Consider the following 18,381-nt stretch of genomic DNA (forward strand, 5'->3'; position numbering starts at 1 on the left):
AGTGAATTATTGGGCAAGAGAGACAGATGGATATTTAGAATCTGTAATAAGGATATTTTTCCTTTTTTTAATCAAGATTTGATGACGATGATGATAAAATCTAAGGTATGAATGAAGAAAAGTATGCGATGCAAAGTTCCAGCATGTGACTTCCTTCTGTCTCCTACAAATACAATACCAAATGGTTACAGTGTGCTAATATTTAAGTTTTTTCTTGAATGAAGCAGAGTTTGCATACAAAGGAAGCACTATATTACGGTATTAGAATTGCAGTTGTATTTAAAAAAAAACAATCACAAATAATGGCCTAAATATATAACGGATCTAAAAGATAATCGTCCTCAAATTTTCCGCTTACTTACTGATTGAAATTATCAAATGTGATAAAGTCATTATCACATTTGATAATTTCAAATTAAAAAAGAATGAAGCATGTTACTAGCAAATACGTGATGCTTTTGAATTTAACGAATCAGAAAAATAATATAATTAAGTTCAAAGAATAAAAAAGAACAATGCGATAATGACTAATGGAAACTGGATGGTGAACTTCAGCAATTAATACTATCAGCTTCATCTCCATCTTCGCACATCTCATTACTGTCATCGATGATTATGCCATCGTTGTCACTATCAGATGAGATGATGCTTTTTGTGAAAAAATTTCTCATTTAATTGCATTGAATTATCAGTGTCACATTTGTTCTCTTTATTCTTCTTTTTGACTTCTTTGACAATTTAATGATTGTTTCTTATTTATTTATTTATTTAAATCTCCTCTGAAGCTTACCTTTGATGCAGTAGTACTGAAGAACAACCCGTGCCATTGTCACCTTGCATTTACTTTCACTTTGATAAATATCTTTTATTATTATTCAAAGATATTGAGATTCAAAGAGTTTGAAAATTTATAGCAAAAGTATGATTTTAATCATGCTGAGAAACAACTAATAGTCCCTGATCCTTTCTAGACGAAAAGTAATAAAGAAAATTAAATAGTCGATTTGTCAATTTGGCATAATATTCCATAATAGAAATTTTTACCCTGAATTGAGCGAAGTTCTTTGCAAATTTATTTTCCAGAATACAATCAGTTCCCGAGTTAAAATTGAGCTGTTTGAGCAACAGTTTTACTTCCGCGTTGCTCAACTGCTTATTGTGACAACTGAAAACGTTTTTTCCTCTGGTATTTCATCGAGTGTTATACGCACGAAATATCGATAGGGAGAGAGAGAGGAAGAGAGGTAGAGAGTGGGCGCAAAGGGAATGAAAAAAAGTTTTGGTCACCACCACACAAAAACATATTATTTTTGCTTTGAAACTAAACAGGACTACAACAGGCGGATTTTCCCATTGTCTGTAGCAGAGTTATAATTATTATTTGCACACGGAAGGAATTCACTTTATAATACTTTCTTGTTAATTTTGAGCAAGTTTGCATATCCAACCATGGATAGTTTTGTATCCATCCAGCCCATGCATACACCCGTGGGTAGAATATGCAACCCATGAGTAGAACACTTAATTCACGAATTTGTGGACAACACGTTGAAATGAGAATGCACATGCATGCATAAATGCTTCCTTTCCTCTCCTCTCTCTTCTCAATGATGAAACAATGATTAGAGAAAGATTTGGTGATATTTTTGAAATTCTGTGGGCATTGTTTGCTGAAGTCCACACAATTTTTTGAATGCACAAAAGGCAACGATGCCCCACCCTCTTTTTTGTTGCTGTTGAAAATTTTGAAAAACTGGTTGGATTTCCACTGGTAGCATTTAGTTCAGCTTGGTTTAGTTTAGTTTAGTTCATTTCGACCAGGAACTTACTAACCGAGACATTCGGCACACACTGGTACAATCCATTGAAATGCTTCCGAGATTTCGAAAATACTGGTTTTCTACATTAGGTAAACAGCTTGAGCCATCGATGATGTACGGAATGGGAGGTTACCTTACCGTGCTTAAAACATTTCCAGAGCTTCAATGAATACAGTAATATAGAAATTCTTCAGTTGATGGTCACTTCTTCGACCACTACTAATTCTTGCATAGGCTAACGTATCTGATTCAGACAGTTGCTTATAATATTAGCTAGGAAAGGTTGTAACAACATGTGATAATTTGCATTCATTAAAGATGAATAATGTTTTCTTCAGTCAAAAATTAACCTTACATGTAAATCTAAGCTGATCTCAACTAGTTGAAGTTTAAGATACCCGATAGCTGCTAATTGCACATCATCTCTACTCCAGTTCACCTCTTAGCTCTTAGTGAGGGTAGTTTTATTGCTTAAATCGGCTTTTGCAAAACAATAAGTTGCTGTCAACAGTTAAAGAAAATTTTTTTAACGTGACTATTTTCATTAAAGAGACCAATTACTCCAATGACATTGAGGAATTTTTTGAAAAAGTTGTCTTTTGTGAATATGAGAAATGGCATTGTTATTAATGTGACAAATTTGATTGTGCTTCAGTGGAAGTAGTTGTCGCCTTACCATTAATATTGCGTCAACATTTTGCAGTTTTTTTTTTTGTTTGGGCTGTCGAGAATAGCGGCCACTTGCCGAAGCAGTTGTCAACACCGATTACATTTTCTTGAAATATATGCTTTTATTTGTTATCTCAGTATCTTTCCTATTATCATTTACTCCTACGTTTCTTATTTGACATTCAAATCGCTTTTTGACAAAATGCGCGAAAGATTTGAGAAGAAAAAGAAATAAGAGAATGTGGCATGATGTTGTCATTAAAATTTTTGTGCTTAGGATAGGATCTAAGTATTTTGTCAGCTATCCAGCTAGGTGTTGAGTGCAGACGGAATTTTCTGCATATTTTTTTTTTTTCAATTATTCCTTACTTATTAACATTTACGGCAATCTTCGCAATTTTTCTTTGCTAATAGCTTTCTTTTTTTCATGAAAATCTGCACCTGCCAATATTTAACATAAAAAACTCTGCAGGCGTTGCTTAATTGTAAGTTTCAAATGTTACCACAATAGTGAACTATGAAAGGCCGAATTTATTGGGAAAATAGATGTAATAAACAGAAAAAAATTAATTTGGTTTTTGCCAACAATAATTTGAAAAACCAGAAATCTGACTTTCAAATGAAATACAAAAAAGCGGGTTTTATTGATATAAGGTCAGAACAGGAAAAAGTTTTTTTGACTTTTCTGTTATATCAAAAAATCGGTTCGCAAAAATGCGAAGTGTTTTTAAATTTTTATTACAAAATCCGAAAGTGACTTATGCGAAGAGCAAAGAAGACTGATGATGCAAAGATCAAGTTTTTATGGGCTAAAATTTCCCTTCCTTCGTTCTATTGAGATTTTCCATTGTATTTGTGTTGCAAAATTTTTATATTTAATCAAACTTCTTTTTTTGATGTTGTTCAATTGTTCAAAACATGTTCATGTAACTAATTCAAATAAGTTGGTTAGATCGATAATTAAGTAATTAATTTTCTTTCCATAAAACTTATGCAAACGATTCAATTCGGTTCCTTCTCACATATTTTTGATCGAGTAGTACGAACATTTTATGAATTTGATGCTATCATTTTTCTAATTCATAAATTCAAAAGCGTTATTATTTTCTAGAAGTTTATTTTCTATTCCTTTTCTACTCCGTAAAGTTTATTTTCTAAAATTATTCAGTATGATGTTGGATTCTGTAAGTAAAATAATTCAAAAATTCCGAACTTGATTTATTCTCCAATTATCGCTTCATTTGTTTACTGGTAAAGGATTTGTCGCCACATTCTCAATTCTTTTTTCCGTTTTTGAAATTCCATTGCTAATAGTTTTACGATTTCCTAAATGTCTCTTTAAAAAAGTAATCTGTCAATTTGGAGAAAATTAGACATTTTCATTAATCGACGATGGGCAAATCCATCAGTTTAGTTTCACCAAACTTTTTTCAAATTGGTGCGAAAAATCGAATTTTTATGAAATCGAACTTCGATGAACAAGTCCCAAGGGGTTTGATTTTTATAGATCCGCCTTTTTGTTGCCTATTATTCCTACCGCACATTTGAACGAATAAAAATATTTTCGATGGATTTTAATTTCCTGGTAACAACGATCTGCCATGATTTAGAGCAATTGAAGGTCATCGGTTTAGAATTTACTGAAATTTCAACTGTTCTCAATTCCGTTCTAATGAATGAAGAGGAAGTAATTCAATCAGTTCTTTAAAAAGGAATGATTCGTTGCTTTTAGAGAGATTAAAAGTTAAATGTATTAGATTTTTTATGCTTTTCAACCTTTCATTTGAATCTGGTGTTCAGCTCTTCAGAAAACTTAAATAAGTGTTTAATTTTGAATTTAGGCGCCTTAATTTGACATTCAGTTGAATCGACCATTCTATTCTGGACGATTCGATGCTACAAAATCTGGTAGGACTTCACATCAGATTAATAACTTATTTTCAACACCTGTATATTCGCTTCCTTAGTTTGAAACTTTAAAACTTGAACAATTGAGTAGATAATTGTTAAATTTATTTTTGACTAATGCAAAATTTTTGGAAAATCCAAGTTTTTTAAATTTATCAAAGTCGCGATGAAGACAAGATCGACTAAAATCCCCTTATAGAAAAAGTTCGGATGCGAATTTATATGTGAATCAAATTAGGTAAAAAGTAACTCCAGTGTTTTATAGCATATTGCAGGGAATAACCACATTATTTCTACGCAAGTATATTATCACCTTTAAAGTAATAAAAAGTGCGATTTGCTTCTTTTTTGCAGGACACATTACATCACCGAAAACATCTCGGTAAATTTGCATTATCGCCTACTACTTCCAATTCTTTCCGTATGGTGAGTTAAGAATTGTTTGCAGAATTATTAAATTTAAATTTTAAATTTTATTTTTGCAATATGAAAATCCAAAATTTTTGTCTTAAACTTCAGATACCTTTCAGGCAATCTTAAACTAATCAGTTCTTTTTTTTAAAAAAAAATTATTTCATAAAATGAGTACATATTTCAGATGACGGAATTTCCAGGCCATCATCAAGCTCGAAGACGTCGTCGAGGTGAGATAGTGAATCCAGCAAACACTTTGGATGGTTTGGTCGCCAAACGTGCTGATGATGTGGGCGCCAGGGATAGCCTCTATAAGCGTTATCTGACCGAAGCTGAGGCAATTGAAGCGCCATGCGATGATCAGGAAATGAAGATTTCTTGTTTACAGCAATAATTTTGCATAATTTAAACATAGATCCAAAAATGAAAGTATCCGACTTTTTTCCAAATAGAAATAATTTCATGAACTATTACAGCGTATCGGAATAGATCCGGACGTGTCAACAAGGACTTGTTCCGTTTGTGGTTACCAGGGGAAATGGGTTTCGGAAATGATCAGACATAAGCGCGTTCATACTAACGAACGCCCATTTCGTTGTAAATACTGCTCCCGGACAAGCAAATGGAAAGCTGATCTCGTTAGACATGTTGCTAGTATGCTAAACCAATTTCCTTTTTTTTTGTAACTTCATTCTAGCTATAGCTCGCGAACAAATTGAGCCTTGTGTACCACCTTGAAGACTAATGCCTCATATTTATTTGATAGAGCTTTCACTTAACCTATTCTGCACATAGCTATCATTCACAAAATTTGAATCAAATTTGTGCTGCATGGAGATATCCCAGCACATAAGTGATGGCTGGCATATCTTTCTATTAAGCTTTAACAAAACATACAGAAAAAGGATTAGAAGAGACAGATTAAACTATTTGTTTGTAGAAACGCATGGAATACGAGTGGTTTCAAAGTATAGCCGAAGCAAAACATTTCATAATAGCACTTCAACTTTCAATATGACAACCAGTACAAATGAATCAAATGGAAAAAAGCGGAATTGTGCAGAAGTAAATGTCTCCCACTGTTAATCATTACTTAAATTTAAAGCATTATCGCAATGCAACAGTTAGCAATGCTTATCCTACATGCCAAGATTTTATGTTCATTGAAGCGATCGAGAGATTCTGTTTGTTACTTTAATCTACACACAAATGCTTTCTCCCACACCGTCTTGATATTTCACTGCTGCATTGCCGTCATTTACTTAAAGCTATTACAGATACTCACAGATTTGAAAAATGATAAAGATATTATGCTAAGATGCAGAAAGCCTAAAACACTTCGATTGCCGATTATGTATCGATGCGTTATTTGCTTGTTTGAACAGGTTGTTAACTTCAAGAATCTTCCAAACACATCACTGTAATAATTTTTAGCTTAGGATCCCGTGCTTTTCTGATTTTAGGACTCGCTACTTGTTTTGATGAGCCATCTGAAGAATGCGCATAATGCATTGCCGTACGAATGCCACTCATGTGGTAACTCTTTCATGGATGCTCACACAACTATGAAACATTTCATTGAAAAGACAACATGCAAAAGAGATGATCTCAAAATTAATATTGCTCCTCCGTACATTGTAAAAAATAATTTTAGTAAGTTCATTGTTTCTTTTTCGATGAATCTTATATTGCCAAATTAACCTATGACGAATATTTTCTTCTTTGTTTTTCAAATATTTCAAACTTTTCAAACAGATCTGCGAAACACTTTCAGATTTAAAGCCATCATTTGCACTCCTTGATGAAGCTGCTAAACAAGCTGCTCAAGAACTAATTGGTAAAAGTCCGGCAATTACTTCATCAATCATAGCGCAAAATTTATCTTTGCCAGCAGTATCAGCTTATAGACACAACCATAATCAAACTGGTATGTGAAGGGTCTGGAAATATTGCTGTATTATAATTGCTTGAGATGCTACAAGAGGGAATTAATCAATACTGCTTTACCAGCTTTTAATTTTTTAGCATAAGCATCTGCACTTACACACAAAAGCATGTTTACCCTCATTAAAAGTAACTAATAGTACAAGAAAATGGCAAATATTGAAGTAACAATTTTAGAGGATTTGATTCTCGCATCATTTTTATTATATTACCGATGGAATTGATGTCGCTTTAGACTTGAAATCATTTCTAACCTTTCTGACCTTTTTAGAAATAATCTATAATTGCATATTTTGTAACTGGACTGCAAAGAAAATGTCTATTATAGAAAATCATATGCGCATGCATACCACAGGTCCATCACTTCTGAGACAAGGTGTAGATGGAACCACTGCAAATACCGCTGAGACTCAAATGAAAGTGAATGCCGACAGTACCGCTATGACACAGCAGGTATTCATATATAGTTTCTGTTCCTTTCTAAATTCCAATTTAATTACTCCTTAAGTTTTTCCGCTTCATGTTTTAACCGAAATTTTGCATGCTCATCATAGCATGAATTATTCCAGGTAACAACGACATCAAAATTTTTTGATTTGGAAGCAGTATTATCAGTAGTGAAACAACAGGCTGCATTCGATCCACTAGTAATTTATTTATTATAAAGATATTTCAAACCAAAAATAATTCTGGTATAAGAATTTACAAGAAAATTTGCAAGAACAGAAGCATTAAAAAAGATATCAGGAATTCACTTGAATTATGGCGAATTCATTTCTTAGAAAATCCAGTCAGAGTTGCACCTATTCTATTTGCAGTATTATTACATATCAGACACATACAAATAAAATTCACTTTATCCACCATTTGTCTGTTTAGTTTAAGCCATATGATTTTTGAAGATTTTCTTCGTAAAACGTTTTCTTAAATTACTGGGAACTCGCAAAAATTAGCCAACTTATTTGTCAATACTGACATCTTGTAAGATTTACTGTTTTACTCTCTTAATGCTGTGGGTTCAGTGAATTAATCAGTTCTAACTGATATTTAAGAAGTAATTGACACAATAGAACAAAACATAATATACCGTACTGATTTTTGCTTTCGATTCAAGTAGAAGAGTTATTAGGTTATCTGTTGAAGAAATTACGGTAACAAAAAGCAAATGCTTTAGATACAAAAACATTAAAACATTTTTTTTTATCATTTGCAGCTAGTTGTATGTTTTAAAAATCAAAAAAAAAAAAAAAAGATTTTTATCCATAAATCTATAATTTTCAATCACACGGAACTTTTTCCTTTATTAGACTTTTCCTAATTTTCGAACTCGTAAGACGAAATCAAGGAAGAAAAGAAACGATACACTTTTTAATTTTAGAAGATTAAAATTTGTCCACACTCGAATGTAATAAATTTACTCTCAAAACCTTGCAACTATCTTCAGATGTAGACCACAAAAATTTTCAGCTCATACTGTAACGATCTGTTTGAAAAAATATTAAAGTAATATCCGCAAAAAGCTATACTTGAGAGATTAATTTATCCAAACTTTTTATAACCATTTGAATGTCGGTTGTGTTTGGTCAAAAAAATATTCCTCTAATGTGATCCAAATGCATTTCGATTTGATAAACTATTAAACACTTGATAAAGTATTATAGAATTCCTCGATAGTTATTAATTACCGTAATGAATTGATTTTTGGGAAATTTCAGAATTTTATAACTCACAGAAATCTCCCACATTCTCGATTTCAGTTTTCGATGCGAGCGCTAGCATTGGCTCCTACATTGCTATCAGAATGGATATCGCCTGGTCCCTCGGCTTTTAAGCAAGTAACTTCAATTCCGGAGGAGATTATACCAGTTACAGGTTTCATTTCCTATCCAGAAATTCACGGGAATCAGCAAAAAAAGACTGTCCAAGAACTCAATTCTTTATTCCCTGCTAACATTAACAATATTTCGTGTAATTCAGTGACGGTAATTTCAAACTTCAATTCTAACAGTATTTTTAAAAACCTTTGTTTCATGAATCCTGCCTCACTACACGTCCCGGAAGAGTCCAACACAAATTCTAAGGTGTCTGATGTTAGCTCATTATCACCTAGTTACCAGATTTCTGAGGGTGTTATCAAAGCTATTCAACATTATCGCCAACGACGTAATGCATTTTTTCCACCAGTTCCCTCAGCAGAAAGCAGAACCCAGAGAACAGACAGCCTTCCAGAGCCGCCAGAAGATAAAACGAATCCGAAAAATGAATCAGATGCAGTTCACGATATAAATATAACGAAAAAGAATGAGGATGATTTTGTTGATGTTGTGCAACTTGATGGTTGAACTAAAACTTGCGCTTATTCATCAATTATTTAAATTCGTTGAATATACCGATCCTTTTATAAGAAGTAAAAAGAGTTGCGGAAAGGAGGCAGATTAGCAAACAAAAGTAAAAAGATTAGAACCAGTTCTTATAAGCAGTATTTATTTACTCTCTGTGGATACTTGCTAGTGTATAGAATTTATCAACATTTAAGGAAATGTAAAGAAATGTATAGACTTTATTAACATTTAAAGAAATTTTTTTTATATTTGGGAGTTTGTTTACAACTTCAACTTCTTTCTATGAAAAAAATGTCTTTCATTCACTTACTCAATAGAATGTTGTCTTGAATTTTCTTGTTCCAGTTTTCATAATTATTATATTTGTTTACTGTTTTCATTACTGCATTTCTCTCTCACTGTTTATTGAATTGCTCTCCCATAAGTTCTGACACTGTTAATCATAATCCATAGTAATCATAATCCACCTAGGAAGTATATTCCATTCTGAAATTCCGAAGAAAAAAATTCTAGTTAGCTTGGAGTAAAAATAAAAATCTAGAAACTCAAAAGACGCAACAGTAAGGAAATCGGAAAAGTAAGGCCGATAGCTGAATTTGATCACATTCTCCCAGATCTGTCAGAAAAAAATTTAGTTATTATTTGATTTTGTTTAGCTAACTTCATGAGCTTCCATCATTCTTGGCTTTGATATTGATTTCAATGTTTATAACTTTGATGCATACTCATGTCTTGTAAAATGTGCAATAATGTGCAATAACGTATGATATGAAATATTTTTTAAATTTATGGCGTTTATTTGTGATCTAGTTTCATCTAATTCAAACTATCCAGTCATTATAAAAAGCCTTAGGCTGGAATTATCTATTCTGATCTCTGTAAAAGGAACAATGATGATTATTAGTCACACAGTATTAGAATTACCACAAGAATTTCAAATAAGCAAACGGATGTCACCAACTGATTAACTAAAACATAAATATCCTTGTACGAATTTAGTTTTTCTTCGCATCTGAAATCTGTTATAATTGCTGCTTTTTTCTGTACAGACAGTTTTTCTTGAAATATAGAATGGTTATTGTCATACTGCAGTAAAGTTCTTTCATCATTCTGTTTACCGAAAATTATTCAATTCAATTGATATTCAATTAGATTTCCTAACATAAAAAAATATAAGTTGAGGACAGATTACACTTATAAGTATGATATCAAAATGTCTTCAATTTGTTTTCCAAATCCAAAATATAATTTTAATGTGATGAGATTTTTTCCAAAAATTCCAAATTTTTAACGTAGAGTTGCTTACTTAATGCGTCTAATACAGTACCAATCCGTGACCCATCAGCATATTCGTTAGGTAAAATCTACAGTAAATTGAGACTTTAAATTAACCCCAAATAAGTTATTTGGGGTTAATTTAAAGTTAGGTCCTATTTTTATCTTATTGAGTTTTATTTGGCTTAATAGTTATCAGGTTATTATGGATAATTTCTTATATTTTTTTTTTTGTTGTATTTGTTTTGTTTAGATTTTTTAGCTGGATGATCAGGCTCCTCTCTTGGCTAATAGATGGGTCACGCTTTCTCTAATGTAATTTTCTGTGTTGCGCTTTATAAGGAAATACTTCCTCCGGAAAAAGGAAAGAAAACCTACTTAAACTGAAACTTATCATGCTGACAACGAGTAACGAAACAGTTTCTGGAATAATAGACGGATTCACTTTCCTTAACGTATATTTCTGCATGCCATTTTTAGCGATTTTTGTGGTGTGAGGGGTTAGTGTACTTTTTGAGACTTACGTACTCACCTTAGTGACTTCAGTGACTGATAAAATATTTGCTTTGGAGATACAATCTCTTCTTCTTCCACTTCCCTCACTTTATCAGTTAATTAATTGGCGATATGTACTACAAGTTCAGTGTTTCATCTTGTTGCTTTCTTCCCGCTTTCACTTTTTTAATATATTCTTAAATCAATAAATCTTTAACTACTTGTGAAAATGACGCTCAAATAAAAGTAACCATAGTTATCATGGGTCTTGGTATGAATTCACTTCTTTTAGGGAATGGTGTTTAGAATTGAGATTGCCTAATCTGTCTAAATTTATAGTGAGAACAGTTCTCTTGATGTGTTGGATGTACTAGTTCAGTACATCATGTTTTATGAGATAATACAGTTGATCTAGCTTGAGATGTGACCTCTGATCAGTAGAAAATTATAATAACATTGTATGCCTTCATTTCCAAACAGCACAATTTCTAATCCACAAAAACCAATTACGTATTTTTAAATGATGTATTTGTCAAGGTATTAGATTTGTCAGGTTGAAATTATTTATATTTTTGCAGTGATAATCATTACAGAATTTAAGAAACTTGTTCTTAAAGAGAGAAATTTAGGACCGTTCCGGATTCGGTTCTTTCTTAACTTTTGGTACTTATCACCCATCAGTGATGTACTTATGCTCGTCTGAAATATTCATTGGATAATATGCAAGAAAGTTAATATAGGAAAGACAGAGTTTTTGGCTTTTTTCTTTCCAAATTTGTGAACTTTTGAAATATATGAAGAACAATGAGAAAAAAGGTTTTAGATTAGTTAGTGTCTGAATCGCTTAAATTTGATAGCGAATGAGATATTTAGACCGAAGCTTGGTGTAAGCTTTTGTTCTCTTTATTTTGAAAGCATTCAATGCTCATCATGCGAGAAAATATTTTTTTTTTTTAGTAAAAGTTGTAGTATTGCTATCAATGAAAGGTCTTATAGAATACACAAATAGGTGTTGGATGATGCGTAAAAGTTCAAAAGATGCAATATGTTCTCAATTTTCTCATTCCTTAAAAGAAGATCCATCTTCTATAAAACGGGGAGAATAAATTAGTTAATCGAACATCTTTACTTGGCAGTTTTTTGATTTAAAGTTTTTGAAAATTCAGTTTATCATTTGCTAGTAAAAATTGCATTTCCTCTCCTATTTTCCCATCATTTTAATTATCTATTCGTTAAAGATTGCTTGCACAGATTTTTTTCTTTTTACATGTATTTTTTTAAATAGTAATTTTTTCTTGGTTATGCAAATCATTAAAAGCTTGGCAGCGTTCATGTAAAGTTTGAATGTTGAATCTTTTCATGTGTCAAGAAAGGATTTTTAAAATGTGGAAAGTTCATGGCTAAAAAGGATTTCTACTATTCTACTATTTGTGTTGTCTGCTAATTAATTGATTTTTTTGTCATTGAGCATGCAAAACTTTTTAAATTATTCTAGTTTTTATATATTATGTGAAGGTTAGAAAAATGCATGAGTTGATTTTTCCTACTTCTACTGTACATAATGCTTGACAGATAGTAAGTTTGAGTTATTTTTAATCATTAAAATAGTAGTAATTTTGTTCACCGTCAATCCGTTATGAAATAGGCCACATATTATATGAGTTTTGTTTTCCCTTTTTCACCGTTGTCTATTCAATCCAGTATAATGAAATCACTAACCATAATGAGATTTCCTGAAATTTGTTTTATTTTTCCTAATTGAAAGCTATTTTTTATACTAGTTTTACGGCGATTAATTTCTTCAAACCCTTATTCTTCTCATATCTTTATGTGCTCTTTATGTGCCTTGAAGCAAGTGTGTCAGCATTTTGAAGCCCTTGATTTTCACATTTTTTACTTCTAGAAACTTGATTTTAGGAATAATTTTGAAGTAGTTAATAGATGGGGGCATGCCTTTGCAAAAGGAAACGATCATCTTCAGGACGTAATGGAAGCGGAAGACAGCACTTCCATATTAACGATATTAGTGAAGATGCATGCAGTGATGCAGCTCGACAAGTACGAAGACATCTGGCATCCCGAACGCAAATTGTAACTCGTGCAATTCGAGCACCATCTTTTCACAGTGTCGACGGTAACGTTATTTTTTGTTTATTTTTCCATTTTAATAGACTGCATCATTCCAAACATACATTGATGATATACAATTTGGGGAATGTTTTTAAAAGCTGCTTTTCATATGAAATAAGATTCTAGTTTTAGTTAGCACCGTAGCTACTGAAGACGTTGAATCTGATGTAAGAGATCTGATATGGCAAACTTTAAAGATGATACGGTACCTGGTAAGCAAGTAAGTTACCGTTTTTTTCTCTTAAAAATATTTGAACAAGTTGTACGAAGGCATATGCAAGATATTTTTTCAGCAAGAATGGTATTTGTTGGCAGGTAATGTTATGTAGATGTATTTAATTAAAATTTCTGACCATTTCAAGAATTGTTGAAATGATTTGGGAATATTTCCAAACAACAAGTTTTTCAGTGATCAGGAGCCACCTACACAATTGCTGAAACTGAATTTGATTGCTGATAAAGAAGGTGGTTGGATAATGGTCGTCATGTGCCTAATTGATGTTATTCCTATTGAGGAACCACTTGGCCCTGCTGTTATCACTCTTTTCCTCGATGAAAGTCCACTGCCTACAAGGGTTGATCTTAACTTCAATTTGATATTTAAAATACGAAGCATTACTGGTTTCTAATTACAACAGCTTGTATGAAAAACTTGTGTAAGAAGATACAAATAAATCCTTATTTGCATTCAAAGTATCATATATATACGAAAGGTAGCAAATTCACACTGAAGACGGACGGAGATAATACGAACCAAGTTTTTGTTTTGGATTTTTGATATTTTTACATTCTCAATTTTGTAAAGATTGTGAGTACAGACGCCTTCAATTCCGCCTTCATCACTCTTCCCAACTTATTTTATATAAGATTTATTGTAGGAAACAATAACGCGCTTACTTACACGTCATATGCACTTAGAATTATCACATTTATCAAATCATAAAGATCAATCTTCTCGCCATCGCAATATATGTATTGTACTTGGGTCTCTTGCTGAAAAGTTAGCTGGACCAAGCTGCATACAGATTTGTACAAACACTACCCTTAATTACCTTATCTATAATCTTGTAAGTTTTCCAATAAGTTTTTCCTATACTTTTATAATTTCTGACAATATGATAAGTAGTAAAACAGTTATGGGTATCTTGTGTTTTTTGAAGTGTATTTCCTATGTTCAGCAATCAATCTTAATAGTGTTCATAAATAATGTTGAATACCAAAACGGTGTGATTTGTTTATTTTTCTTTCATTATTCAACAAAGTGTGAAATACGTTCTTTTTTTCTCACTTGTTGAAGGATTTGCATATCATCCAGTTCCCTTTTCTTTTTCCTATATATATTTTTTTCAAGCAAGGCTTTTAAAGGAACCTACGGGCGACCCACAAATCATTCTTTTTTCAATGATTGCTCTGGAAAAATTCGCTCAAACGAGCGAAAATAGATTAACAATATGTCGGCGATTGGAACAGATGGAACGGAATCCATTACTAGTAAGATTAATTTGTAAAATTTAGTGGTATTCATTTTAATAGAGTTCTCTTATTTTTATAATATACATCTCTTATTTTGAGGACACATAATAATTTCTGCAGGGATTATAAAGTAGAATACACAATAAGGTGGTTCAAATGGACTCATATGACTACAGGTCCCAACTTTCTTGCTCTTGCAGGTCCTAGAATCATGGCTGGACGATCCAAGGATTGAGAATGATTGGCTGAAACAGCAAGTTGCATTTTGTGCTCAGTGGACATTGGACAATGTCTGTGAGTATTTTTGTTGAAACATTAAGAAGAAAAGAGGACACTTATTATACTTTTACTTCTTTGCTCACGAGAATTTTTTGCATCAGAAAAGGTAAGTTAGACTGAAGTCATCCTGTGTCACTTTTAACGTAATGCATCTTTATCTCCATCAAAAAAATTTTAAACACTTCATATAAGCGTCATGTTTTAACTTTTGTTTGTTTGAAATGAATGGATTAGCGCTTTGAAATAAAACATGAAAATATATCTATCAGATCGCGATAGAAATTTATGACAGACAAAAATTGTTGTCGTAGTGCTAACTTTACGATCATCGAAATTTATAGTTGTGATCGAGAACCGTATTCCCTCATATATGATTATGAATGTTGATGACATCAATGCTATGTTAAATCATAAGGATGTCAGTGAATATCTGAAAATTGGTCCTAACGGCTTAGAGGTAACTACTGTTTACTTCATAGTGACTTACTGCAAATGTTCATAATGGCTGAATGCTATTACGAACATTTCTGATGTGGATGCAAATGCATAAAGTTTTAATTGTTAGACAGGAAATAGTGATAGCTTATATTTTTTCATTTTCCAGCATGATTAGAACCAATTAGTTTCCAATTTATATGATTGTTTTTGTAGGCACGATGTGATGTTTCATCATTTGAATCAGTTCGGTGTACTTTTGAAGCTACACATGGGATTTGGTTTTATGAAGCATTAATTCTAACTCCCGGTGTTATGCAAATTGGCTTTGCTACGAAGCAGAGTCGTTTTTCAAATCACGTATGTTCTTTCTAAAATGTAACCAATACACTGGTTTTCGTTGAAGGGTTGTCAAGTAATTATGTGATTAGAACTAGTCGGCTAGGTTAAAAGTTCTGACATTTTTCACTGTTAGGAAGGTTACGGAATTGGTGACGATGATTGTTCAATAGCATACGATGGTTGTCGACAACTAATCTGGTATAATGCAGATTTCATGAAAATCGAGCATGATCACTGGAAAGCTGGTAAAACTTTTTGGAAAAAAGGAAATTTTGTTATGAAAAATTTTATTATTTAATTATGGATGTTTTGTTGTGAACATTATAACTTAGTGTGTACACGAATTATCTGAAAGGCTTCCTCTTCCTAAGAAATATTGCGGAGGAATAATACCCTTAATATTAAGACTCACTATTATTTAATTTTAATTACGTTATCGATGGTTTGCAAAAACTTCTTTGAAAACATTCTAGCTCTCTTTCACTGTGCTATATGGACTTATCACCTTTTACGTACCTTGCTGCTTTTCGTTTTTTTTTTTTTTTTTTTTTTTGAAATTTAAGTCAAATAAATTAAGTTGTAATAACAAATTCCGGTCTTTAATGACTACATCGAATTCTAGGCTGAACTGGATTGATTTATCGGTAGTATAAATTAGATTCAATTTTTTTTCACGACTTCATTTCATGCTGGTTCACTTGTAGGTGACGTTCTTGGTTGCTTACTGAATCTGCAGGATGGCTACGTGCAGTTTTATCTTAATGGTTTATCGCTTCGTCAACCGCATCGTGCCTTTCTCGACAGGCGGAATAAAAGTTCGGGATTTTTTGCAGCCGCCTCGTTTATGAGCTTTCAACAGTGTCGTTTCAATTTTGGTTTGGAGCCGTTCAAGTTAGTTGTTTAATTGAAAATGCAAATATTTTCTTTGAATTTTTCTGCAGAAATTTTTTATATATGTTTCTCGAAATAAGTTTGGTTTACGCAGTGTATTGAAGTATGGTCTCTGCGTTCTCTGATCCACTGGTCTAATTGGAATCAATTTCCGAAACTTTATTATGCTTTAAAATATGTGAAATTTTAGGTTTCCTCCAGATATATCATTTAAAACTTTCAATGATAACGGCACTCTCTTCTCGGAGCAAAAAACTATCGTCCCACGGTCTGTACTTTTTTTCATGTTGTACAGAATTTAAGATATATCTACAGCAAAGATGACATCAGAAACTGAGTGCAGCTATATAAATTAAATCATTTAATTTAATATTTCGTAACCTTTCATTTGAAATTTGTTTCCTTTTCATGCGTTATTTTTATAGCGTTCAGTCCATGCTGTTTTACTGCAGGCAACGAAGAATTGAACTCCTGACACAAATATCTATAGCAGATGATGCATGCACTTTATGTTATGCGAATTCGATTGACACTGTTTTAAGGCCATGCCAACATGGGTAAGATCTACGGGGCCTCGTTCTTTATTTAAAGATTTTAAATTTTATATCTCTTGGAAGTTGCTGAAGGACAATAAGTATTTATCATGTGTGGAAGTCATTCAATGTTATTTCTAGCGGAATTTGTTACTCTTGCTCCGGACAGATTGAACTTTGCCCACTATGCCGTGAAATAATCACAGAACGTGTAAGGATTTCTAAACAAACCTTAACAATGAAGCATAGTGGAATAACGCCAGATAATGCAGGTGCTAGCAATGTATCGATTGTATGATGTACATTTACATTCCTTATAATAAACATTCCATAAGTGAAGTTTTTGGAAGTTCTAAACATAAATTTCTGATGTAAATATGTATTTGAATGGTGGAAATTCTGAATGTTATTTTTTTTATCAGTTATTTTTTGCATACAGTTAGAGTTGTTAAAAGTGAGATTGGTTATCTTCTAGTCTTCAGAAGAGCGAAAAATGAAAGATAACGTACGGGAAAAGAAAGAAAATACTCTACTAGTATTTTCTTTTTTTTCTTTTCTTTTCTTTTTTTTTTTTTTCAAAGAAGAAGAAAAAAAATAGTTAATCATTGTAAATTCCTTTTTTGACAGTAACATTCAAATTCATGTTAACTCAAAAATATTTTTATATCAGAGCAAATGGTAATTTCTTTATTACTTGAGCATAAATCAAGTCCTTGACTGTATTCTTGAATATAAAAACTGTACAGATTGGATTATTATTCAAACCTAGGCACTTTGCCTGTTAAGCAGTAATAATTTTCCCTAATTCCGTTTTATTTTCAAATGGTGCTATGCTATGTATAGTTTTTGTTACCAGTGAATTCAGAATTTTGGTGAGAAATTAAACCTTCTTTGTTGCGTCTTAATGTGATCCTAGCATTTCCTTATCTGTTTATTTGTCATTTCCTTGATAAATGTAGATTTTTTGTAATAAACTGTACTGTTGAAATTTATTCAGATGAGTCAGTTAATGAAAAGGTTTTCACTTAATTCGGATTTTCTTTTTAATCAGTCTTTTACAGTTCCGATATTAATATGGGAGAGAAACTCTATATTATGCTTTGTGTTTTCCATGCATGTTTACATTTCATTTCGTTTTATCATTTTAGAGCGGTTAGCGAAAAGAATGCTTCCATTACTTTTAAAGCTTTCGCTTTTTTCCTTTTTTGAAATATTTTAATTTTGCATGTAATTAAGTTTGAATTGCAGTGAATTTTGTATGGCGTCAATTTTTTGATAAAGTTTTGTTTCGACTATTGATGATGTTAGAATTATTACGCTGAAGTTGGTTTTCTAGTTTGATTTTCTATTCTTTTCAACTTTTTGTTGAAAATGGCATGCTAATATCATAATTAGACCAGCTTCCCGAATTGTATTAAATCATTTCTCGAT

The 18,381-nt window shown here is 32.1% G+C and overlaps 2 protein-coding genes across 2 annotated transcripts; both read left to right on the top strand.

Annotated features, from left to right (window-relative positions):
• Nucleotides 1–4,382: 4,382 nt before the first annotated feature.
• Bma-ztf-2 (Uncharacterized protein) lies at nt 4,383–9,097 on the top strand (the record flags this gene model as incomplete). The annotated part of the gene is made up of 12 exons (XM_043080471.1): nt 4,383–4,397; nt 4,752–4,823; nt 4,996–5,157; nt 5,288–5,465; nt 5,752–5,876; nt 6,089–6,196; nt 6,275–6,464; nt 6,586–6,738; nt 7,084–7,208; nt 7,325–7,402; nt 8,513–8,737; nt 8,837–9,097. 12 exons carry the CDS (start codon nt 4,383–4,385, stop codon nt 9,095–9,097), a joined length of 1,692 nt encoding a protein of 563 aa, XP_042936405.1.
• Nucleotides 9,098–12,808: 3,711 nt separating this feature from the next.
• Bm3401 (Uncharacterized protein) lies at nt 12,809–17,248 on the top strand (the record flags this gene model as incomplete). The annotated part of the gene is made up of 13 exons (XM_043080472.1): nt 12,809–13,001; nt 13,130–13,217; nt 13,407–13,572; nt 13,876–14,064; nt 14,363–14,488; nt 14,671–14,764; nt 15,091–15,206; nt 15,401–15,544; nt 15,660–15,771; nt 16,231–16,417; nt 16,608–16,685; nt 16,870–16,974; nt 17,092–17,248. 13 exons carry the CDS (start codon nt 12,809–12,811, stop codon nt 17,246–17,248), a joined length of 1,755 nt encoding a protein of 584 aa, XP_042936406.1.
• Nucleotides 17,249–18,381: the final 1,133 nt, after the last annotated feature.

This window comes from Brugia malayi (assembly GCF_000002995.4).
Source record: "Brugia malayi strain FR3 genome assembly, contig: Bm_v4_Chr3_scaffold_001, whole genome shotgun sequence".
Classification (NCBI taxonomy): domain Eukaryota; kingdom Metazoa; phylum Nematoda; class Chromadorea; order Rhabditida; family Onchocercidae; genus Brugia; species Brugia malayi.